Source organism: Camelina sativa, chromosome 2 (assembly GCF_030686135.1).
Source record: "Camelina sativa cultivar CO46 ecotype springtype chromosome 2, ASM3068613v1".
In the NCBI taxonomy this organism is placed as follows: Eukaryota; Viridiplantae; Streptophyta; class Magnoliopsida; order Brassicales; family Brassicaceae; genus Camelina; species Camelina sativa.
Window position 1 is genome coordinate 18,528,661 of NC_141881.1, and position 10,280 is coordinate 18,538,940.

At 37.0% G+C, this 10,280-nt stretch overlaps 2 protein-coding genes across 2 annotated transcripts; both read right to left on the reverse strand.

The window, feature by feature from the left end:
- Positions 1 to 61: 61 nt before the first annotated feature.
- LOC104752304 (uncharacterized) lies at positions 62 to 3,039 on the reverse strand. The gene is made up of 2 exons (XM_087485614.1): positions 2,804 to 3,039; positions 62 to 2,460 (listed from the first exon to the last, which is right to left on the reverse strand). Exon 2 carries the CDS (start codon positions 2,426 to 2,428, stop codon positions 263 to 265), a length of 2,166 nt encoding a protein of 721 aa, XP_087341740.1. The 5' UTR covers positions 2,429 to 2,460; positions 2,804 to 3,039; the 3' UTR covers positions 62 to 262.
- Positions 3,040 to 6,450: 3,411 nt separating this feature from the next.
- On the reverse strand, positions 6,451 to 8,950 carry LOC104725158 (exocyst complex component EXO70B1-like). The gene has a single exon (XM_010443769.3). It carries the CDS (start codon positions 8,731 to 8,733, stop codon positions 6,676 to 6,678), a length of 2,058 nt encoding a protein of 685 aa, XP_010442071.2. The 5' UTR covers positions 8,734 to 8,950; the 3' UTR covers positions 6,451 to 6,675.
- Positions 8,951 to 10,280: the final 1,330 nt, after the last annotated feature.

Consider the following 10,280-nt stretch of genomic DNA (forward strand, 5'->3'; position numbering starts at 1 on the left):
CCAAAGACTCATTGCAAATCACATGAAAACTTTGACATATATGGAGATAAGAGTCTTAAAATGATATTATAAAAGATCAAAGTCTCATTCCAATCAGATAACCCTGTTTCAAGATACAACTTTCAAATATAAAAACAAAAAGTAAAAATAAAAGTCACTGAATCAGCATCATACTGATACTAACTCAGATTTATTGTAGTTTTAATGAAACAAAGCTAGAAAAACAAAACAGGGGTTTCTTGAGAAAATTGATCTCTTGCATCTAAGGCTTCTTCTCTTGGTCGCATCCCAATTCAAGCTTCACATTTGTAATTTCCCCATCTCTTGCAACATTGCTCGAACTCCCCACACCATCATCACCTTCCTCCTTTGGCTTCTTGACCACAGTCTCCAGTTTTCTCATCATTCCAAGCTTCTTTTTTGCTTCGCCCTCATCAGCCTCCTCCTTTGGTTTCTTGAAAGCCACATTCTCCAATCCTCTCATCTCCTCATTAGTGACAACATTGAGAAGCTCTGGTGTCAAATGTGCAGGATCAAGTTCCAAGAAACCTACAGGAACATTCTCACCATCTTGACTTGTAAGAAAATGAGAATCCACTTGATGGGATAACTTAAACAGTTCACACTTTGGGATTGTCCACTGATATGGATGGCGACGAAACACAGCTTTGTATCCAGGGACTTTGACTAAAGGCACAACCGGTACACCTCTTCCTTCCTCGAAATCATGAAGCACTTCAACTAATTGATACTTGTTCACAACTTCTTCAGGAGTTGAACGGTTCCAAGATGGTGACCAGTTTGTATAGAGAGCCCAAACATCACCTTTCTTCGGATAGATGTTCACAAACCCGTTGGCACCTAATTCCCACTTGACTCTATGTGAGAATGAGTCAAAAGAATCGCAATATTCGAGCTTACCGATTGAGAAGCTTCCGGTGGTCTTGTAAAAACCTGATTCAATCCACTTCATTGGACCTAGTTCCACATTCTTCTTGCTATACACCCAAGAATAACACATCTTGAACGGTTCTTGAGTGACAACACCATGAACCATTGCATAAAACCGAGGCATTCCCTTATCATCATAAACAGCCCATACCTGGTTTCCTTCACGAAACGAAGCTTTGGTTCGGTCCTTTTCAAATTTGTGGAAATCAGTATCTGGAACAATCACAAACACTACATCAGGTTCCTCCTTTTTAACCACGACATTAGTGTTCTTGCTTTCACACTTTACTCCTTCCGCTGCAATGCAGTTCTTGGAGCCTTGAGGTATGTTTGTTGATGCAGAAGCAGAAGCAACATTGTTTTGTTGAGAAGCAGAAGCAGAAGCAACATTGTTTTGTTGAGAAGCAGAAGCAGAAGCAGAAGCAACATTGTTTTGTTGAGAAGCAGAAACTAACCTTTCAAGAGTCAGTTCGACCAAACTCTTACCCTTTTCAATCAAAGTACTGTCAACCATACTTGGAGTAAGCTCGAGTCTATCACCTCTGATCCCTGCGTCTTCAGTGATTCTTCTGAACTGAGGAACATTTGTTAGTAGAGGTCCCTTTCGTTTGTTATCTCCTCCACTAGCTCTCCTTAACTGGTTCACAGGACCAGAAACTCTCGGTGGAGGTTGTTCAACCCTAGCTTCAACTGTTGCTTGACCAACTCTGTTTACTTGATCAAAAGTTCTTTGAGATGTCAAGACAGGTGCAGGCACTGCTGACAGAACCAACAGATTGTTAGTGAAGCTCGGAACCTGACTCGTTCCAGCTCTCCTGAGCTGCTGCTGCTTTTCGTAAGTCCATGGAGTAACACGATTCATCGATGGTCCAGGACACTCAAAAGCATCAAATGGCTTGCAACAATGAACACACATAACCCTGAGATCTTTGCATCTACCTGGATACTCATACTTCATGCTACAAGAACGGCATAATGTCCAGAAGGTGCTATTATCCACAGAACTAGAAAACGCCTCTGAAGCTCTTCTCAGATTCTGTAGTTGTAGCTGTTCTTGACGTCGCATGTCATAAACTTGCTTCGTCTCTTCATTGCACAGATGATTCCAGGAACCAGTCAGTAACATGTTGGCTTCATCAACGCTACAAACAGTGTTGTCACAGTCATCAAGGATGATGTCCAGAGACAGCTTCCTGTAACGTTGATGGATTGTTTCAAGATCCGCGGTCGGGTCCACCGATAAAACAGCATACCAGTCAATTTCACCGTTGATTTGCTTGGCGAAACCCATGCGCACGTCAAGAACCGCATTTAGACGGAGAAGACCACAGAGTGAAGGGTTAAGCCTTTGTGCCCTGACAGCAAACTCTTTGGCTCCACAGAAATCACCGGCTCTGTACATCTCCACAGCAATCGCTTTCGCTCTTCTAGCTTCTTCGCGGATGTTTTCACCAATTCTTCTGTCCATTTGCAACATTTTCTCTTCGTCAAAAGTAGTGTCACAAAATCCTACAAGATAGAGAGATTGATCAAAAAATGAAACAACCCTAAAATTTGAAACAGAGTAAAGTGGGATAGCTTTTGCCCCAAGCACACATGTGGAAAAAGATATTTGAATAAATGGTTTTTGCGCCAACTTTAAAGTTCCTTAAATATCAAACTTGTTCAACGAAATAAGTAAAATGGAATCAGGCAAACCCATTTATCAACACGAAGGAGAAGAGTGTAAAACAAGACAAATCGAAATCTAAATCAAAGTACGCAAGTTGCTAATAAGAACAAAACCATATGAGAACAAACGAAAAAGAAGACAAATGCAACGTAATTTAGGTAATGATGAAGATAATGATACCTTTGCTTTGCGAATGAGGAAGAACAGTTTCAGACTTTGTGAGTGATTTGGTTTTGGTCAGATTAGTTCTTTTTGTATTCAAGGTGAAAGAAAAACCAACCTCAAAGCCATAGAACGATGAACATATATATATATAGGGGGGGAAATGATTTGGTGCATGTGACTTTTTATGGTTTCACCATGTTTTGCATTGCCAGTAATGTACTATTTACCTAAATTCACTACTTTTTTCAGTCAAAGTTTTAATTTCATATCATTTCCACATTAATTGATTGTGTAAATAAATCTGTATATTTAGGTATGCTATCTATTTCACTCATATTTTTTTCAAGAATACAATACTTTGAAGTTTGAACAAAGACTATTTTTAAAAAAAAAATGGTAATGAGGTATTGCTTTGGATTTATTTGGATTGCTTTCTCTTTTGAAGTAATTACTAGGTCAACAGACGCGCCGCTATGGCGCGTGTTCTAGGTTAACACACGCACGTGTTCTTTTTAAAGTTACTAGATTAACGCTATGCCGCGTGTATCTTTTTGAAACATATTTTCTTTAGTTATATATATATTAGTGATTGATAAAAATTTTAAAGATTTCTAGAATCTAGTTCCTATCAATTTAATTTTTAATAATTTATATATACAGATTTACTATTCAACTATATATATACACTAATAAATACTATGTTATATATTACTTCAATAAAATAAATGTATTGTATTATTATTACATATTTAGGGTATGTGTCCCATGCTAAATGTATAATTTTGTGTTTGTGACAAGTACTCAACTTTTAGATATTGTTATCCCTTTTATTTTATATTAATTCTACCAATAGTTTGTTGAATTAGACATTTTCTTATAAGACCTTATAAGACCATAAGAGTTAATTTGTATGAGATATATTAATTTGGTTCGGTACTTGAAACATATACTAATTTGGTTCAGTACTTGAAACATTTACCAGAAAGATAAACGTTAAGTATTTTAAACTTATATGAGTGAACACTTCCTAAAATAGAACCGCCTCTAGCAATCCTCATGTACTATAGACGTTTAACTCGGTTCACAACTTCACATTATACTTTCAGCCTATATATTTCACCATGTGCTACTTGTAAACTTCATATTCCACGGTGCAATTTCCACCCAATCTATAAAATTCTCTCCAGTTAACCAAATTTAAGTAATTCCTTTAATTGCGATTTAAAATCGTAAACGTTAACATTATTGCGAATAGGCTAACCCCGAATGTAAATTGTTGACTCGAAGCCAAATCTTATAAACTTAATTGCAACCCTTTCTTTGACATAGAGGTTTTCATTTCCTCAAAACCATAATGGATTTGGGGGTAAATTACTCTAATCGTGAAACCATAAATACAATAATATTAAGTCGTAGTTAAAAAAATCAATTGAATTTGGTTAAAAGTTTATATATAGGATATAGCTAATCATACATGGTGAATTGGGCAGATGATAAAAGTACATGGTTGAATACATATAGCATAGAGGATTGCTACATACGGCCCTCCAAAATAAAGTTTAGTTTTTAACTTTTTAAAAGAACAAATTGAACAAAGATTGTGAAAGCTTTGTAGAGTGAAAATAAAGAGAATAAAAAATGTTACAATAAATCACATCAAAGACTAGGAGAGACTACAATTGTCAATATCTTGATGAGATGTAGCTTTTTCTGTTGTTCTTCTTTGGAAAATATCCCGAAAGAGAAGGGAACGCAACATACCAAAGCAAAGGTGGAAGAAGCAGTACTAGAACATGCAAAGCCACACGTATAAAGTTGGAACTGAAAGCTTCAACACTCTTTCAATAGCATATAGAAGATCTCCTTTTCAAGGATGATTTGAGTTTCTGACAATAGGTTTTATATACTGCTAGAGAAGTACAAAGGAAGGTGAAGTCAAGTGGTGACAACGCAGTGATGATGATTATTTATCAGTAAGAAAAAATAATAAAGCAAGATGTTGAAAACACACAGTTCTTATGGTGTAGTAAGTAGGAGCATAAGAAACCGAATTTAGCCTCACAATGCAAGTGAGGAGCAACAATGTCACACCCGATAAGAAGGCAGAATTACACCTATCCATTTTCAAGATTATCGAGTTAGCCAACTAAAGTTAAAAAGAGTATCATAAGCTAAGATCAAAAACAGCCTAGCTTAATACTCACCTTATGGTGACGTAAACTTGATACTAATTAATCCTCCAATGGACCACGTTATTTCCTGTCCACAAAATCTAGTTTATTCTTTCATGTTTGTGCTGGATGCGTTGTCTAAAAACTCTGTACTCGTCGTTTCTCTAAATATAACCGGGACGACGAATTTTGTTTTCTAATCGGGATGTATTTGGATCTATCTGCTTTAAACATGTCCCATCTGTGTTCATTATGGATCGAACTGATTCACCATTCTGTCCGAAGACACAATCGCTTTCAACTTGTCTACTGAAACGCTTACTTTGTAGACAATAACGCTTCTTTCTTCGACGTTCTTTTCTTTCTTTTTTTTCTTACCTACTATTGATTTGTTTAGATTTACTCACCAACTTAACCTAAGACCTATGCATCTCTGATTTCAAAATAGAGAACATTAATGCTCCCCTTCTCACTCCAAGCCGCTAAACGTCAAATCCAACGACAGACCTTCTAAAATGGGTTCATTCTCACGCTTCCTACATCGAGCGCATTTCTGTCTTTTTTACACATGCCAAAAGTTCTTTTATGGCACTCTGCCACTTTCTGAAAAGGTCTAACAAATGTGACATTCAAGCTAAGATTTTGGGACAAAGTGGTATTTTTGACTAAATTCCCTTATTACTATCTTACTTATATTCAAGTACTTGCTCGAGTTCAAGTTCGAGTCAAAGATAGGATTGAGTCTAGTTCGGATACTTTGCCCATGCCCAACTGATACTATTATAAGAAATGCCAAGAGACCTTTCCGTGAGAACGGCGATGGCACCTTAATAACAAATTTCAGTATTTCACAAGTCTTCCCTTGCACATTGGATGGACAAATTTTAGACAAAAATAGCAGTTTCTTTGATGGGTTATAAAAGAAGTTACGGGCCTCAGAGATTCTATAAAGATTTTTCGAGATCCACCTACCATACAAAGCCTCACTTTTTGAAGTGACTTGCTCCATGTCCAAATACAACACAGAGAGCCACACGAGGATTCAACCATAGTACCACATGATGAGTGCTACTCCACCTTTTTGAAGATTTCTTAATTCTTAGCATCCAATAATTTGTTAACATCACACAAAAAGGGTCCTTGATTATTAATCGTCATGATATTAATGACAACGACCACAAGTGCAAACCCCACAAGACATAACATTCAAGTCTAAAAGAGTTTTGCCTACTGCCCCCACACGCCGAATCTACTTGGTTTATACAAATACAGCCATGTTAAACCTCCTCACTAGGCCACACATAATCACCATTATTAATAATCGAAATTTTCTAATCTCGTTTGTATGTAACATACACACTTTACTATCAAATTTAAGTAGTAAGTACAGACACTCAAGGTACAACAAGAAAGTAATATTATCAATCAACTATCTAACAACAGTTTGTGCTCTATAATCTCAAAACCAACTGTGACACAGAGCAAAGACCATTTGTAACAAGAGCATAGTCATTATATAAAACCCATTGGTCATAACATGATAAGTATTAAGACATGTACATAAGAATTTTGACAGTCTATAAAAGGGTCTAAGTCCGACTTTCACATATATAACTTAAACCCCTGACTTATAAATTACCTGGCCACTGTCATCTTTCAAACAAACAAGACTGTCCTTCCAGCTAGAGAGTCGTCGTCATCTTCCAGCAAGAGAACTTAACTTTTTCTTTTTGGGTGGTGAATAACCAGTTGCGCTCCTTCAAACAGGTCTGGTAAGTAACTCTCCAGGTCATCTGGTGTGTATTTTATGTACTTTCCAGCATGCCTACCACCTTCTAATTGACTCTTATTCCTTCCGAAGAAAGCCCGGTAAGCCGGAATTACTTTCTCTGATATAGATATTCTTAATTCTTCACGAAGTTGCGGATCCGGGACCTTCCAAGCTGTTTGAAGCCTGTATAAATCTTCAAAACTAGCATTAAAATCTTTGAATCTCTCTTTTAACGCCATCTTGGACGAATTGTTGCTTCTTTGTCCATAACTCGGGCTACCGCTTGAGCTTCCACCCATACTTTCGTCCCTCAAAGCAGATAGCACCCTGCTCCAGGAAGCCCTGAGGTAACCGGTAGCACATTGACGTATCTGCCCTCTTCGCTTTCTAACCCAATCATCACCCAATAGTTTCCCCAGCTCAGAATCCTTCACCTTCTGAACTATGTAATAAATGTTATTCATCATGAACACATATTGCAGCCCACCATCTTCATACAACTTTGATTTCTCTTCCAGATTTGACTCTAAGGACGTAATCAACCTCAATATTCGTTTCGCAAGAGGAGACATCTCCTCTGTACTATCATCCCCATATAAGCCATCTAACACATCATTCTCCAGAAGAGAATTAAGGGTAACCGCATAATCCACAATCAGTTTCATGTAATTCATCACATAACGTATCATTGGATGAACCTCACCATTTGTCGTCGGTCTCTTAGATGTCTCATTCCGAACATTATTCTCAAACTCAACAAAAGTCCCCCTCGCAGCATCACCCAGTGCTTCCAACACCCCCTTGGTCTCGTTACACACGAAACAGTCAGTGACCATCACCTCTAACGTCTGCAACACATTAGCCAACGCGTCATACATATCCAGAATCCTAAACAGCTTCTCTGACGATCTTCTACCAATCGCCACAGCCTCTCCAAAATTCAACAACTGCATCACACAACTTTTGGTCGTCTCGTTAAAGCAAACCTCTTTACTCGACTCCGAAACGTTAAAGATCTCATCACATATCTTCTTCTCACCAGCCAGAAGAACCCTAACAGTGATCTTCACAGCTTGAATCCACTTCTTCATCTTCTCATCCATAGACTTCCAATCAATCTTCTGAACTTCTTCTATACTCAGCTTCTCCACACCGAGAATCATCAAACATTCATCCAAAGCATCACGCCTCACCGTGCTATAAACCTGAACACACTCCTTCTCATAACCAGCACGAATCATCCGCTCCGCAATCTCCTTCAAATCTTCAACAGCAGTCGGATTAATCAAATCAACCCAAAGATCACACCCAATACTCCCTCCCCTCTCATGAAACAACCTCCTCCTACTCCCACTCCCACTACCATCTCCATCAGCCACCAATCCAAAATTCTCAAAATCCTCAACCACATCACCATCAGCAAACGACAGAGAGACACGGCGCATCGAGCCATAGAGCCGCTCCGCATCTAACGGAACAGTGTTACGAATCAAAATTCGTCTAAACTCATCCTCAAGCTGAGACATAGCCATCTGCAAAGCACTATCAGCTCTATCGACCATATCAGGCTTATGCTCAGACGAAAGATCCTCAAGCAAAGAGATAACCTCATCAACAGCTGAGAGAAACTCCGTAGCTTCCTCAGGAGATTCATCGAACGAAAGAGAAAACGAAGAGGAACGATAGTTACCAGAAGACGAAGACGAGTGACGAGAAGAATCGTTACCGCCGTCCCAACGATGAATAACCGATTCCGCAGCTTCTAAACGCGCCGCAAGAGCGTCGTTTTGATCCTCCTCCTGGTTCGTCATCGCAGTTTTGATATTCGATAAACGGTTATCGAAGCTAGAGAAGATAAGTAACATATCTTCACGAACCTCTTTAGGTGTGTTGAGGCTATTCACGATCTGTTGCGCCGTGGCGAGAACACGGTCTTCAGCTCCACCAACACCACCACCGGCTCCGGCGTTGATACTAGCCGCCGTGGTTGTTGTTGCGGCCATGAATTAGAGAAATCGGAAAAGGAGAAAACAGAATTGAGAAGAGGGATTGAATCAAGAAGATGAGGACATGGATCGTGTTGTGAGATTTAGGATTCAAACTTGTGGGAGATTGAATTGAAGAAATGGAGTATAACTTTTTTTTTTCCCTAGGGTTTGAGTGGAACAAAGACAGCGAAATGGAAGACAAAGGTGACTTTTTTTTTTTTTTTTGTCTTTCCAATAGAAAAAATAAAGAGTCAAAAACGTTTTCGTTGACCGAAATGTTTTTTTTTTTGGGTACCGGCTAATTCTGGTTTATTCCTCTTGGTATCTACCGGTTTACTCCTTTATTATTATTATTTTTTTTTATGCAAGGTAAATAACTAATTTTGTACATGTGTTTCAACTTAATTTCTATTTATTATTTGGAATGATTTTGGATTAGGCTAATTCCAATTGTATACAACGTGTTTTACTGTTTCAAATACCAAGCAGAATTTTTTTTTGTTTGTTCACTATGAAAATTTTATTTTAGACAGTTTCAAATTATATTTAATTGATATTTTTCTAAAATATTTGTTTGTTTCTCATATAATAACGTTTTTATTTCAGTAAATTTGTTATATTGAAAACTTATTACTTAAAAAAAATATATCATCCAGTCAACAAATCACATAAAATAATCTGATTATACGAGAATATACATTTGGTTTGATTTATTTTAATGTTTACAGCTTAGAATATCACCATGAAAATTCATTCATGAAAAATCTAATAATGTTAAGAAATTACCATGTTTGTTTGAACTTTGAAGGCAAGATCATTGAAGATAACCGACTGCTACATGCAGAACATATCAAAACCCATTAATATGTAAGTATTCTTATATTACAATGATGTTTATTTTGTTTGATATTATTGTATTTTAACTATAATTTATTTGGTAGGCTAGTTGCAAATTTATCAACTGTTGCGGGATATACCCTTTGTCACAAGGAATTATATTAATCTCTTGACATATATGTGCACATATTAAACACTATTAAAGTAGCTAAGATAAATCTATGTTTTTGTATCATACACTGGTTAACAATAGAGATAGATTAGGTTTAAAAACGGTTTAATGTGTGAATTTTTTTTATTATTATACAAAAAAAAAAAGGAATAAGGAACAAAAGACACGAGACTAAAGGAATAAGAGAATCAACATTGGCTTTTTGCCTCTTTCTTGCAACAATCTAAATCCCAATTTTTCACACTTCACACCACCATCAACATACAACATCTCCATGTTATTACATAAATACATTTGTTATTATTTTTTGGCCAACACATTGATTATTGATGGCTAAAAAGATCTCATTTTGGAAACTAACATTGATATAATACTACTTGTACATAAACAATTATGCATGTTGATCTGAATTTATCATATACTAGTATATAAAAGTCAACAGTCATACATTATGTGTCAAAGATGTGAATTTGATCCAGAAGCTCTTAGGATGAGATCTTCCCTGTAACATATGCACTAAGTACATCTTTAAACTCTCTCGAAGAATCTTGAT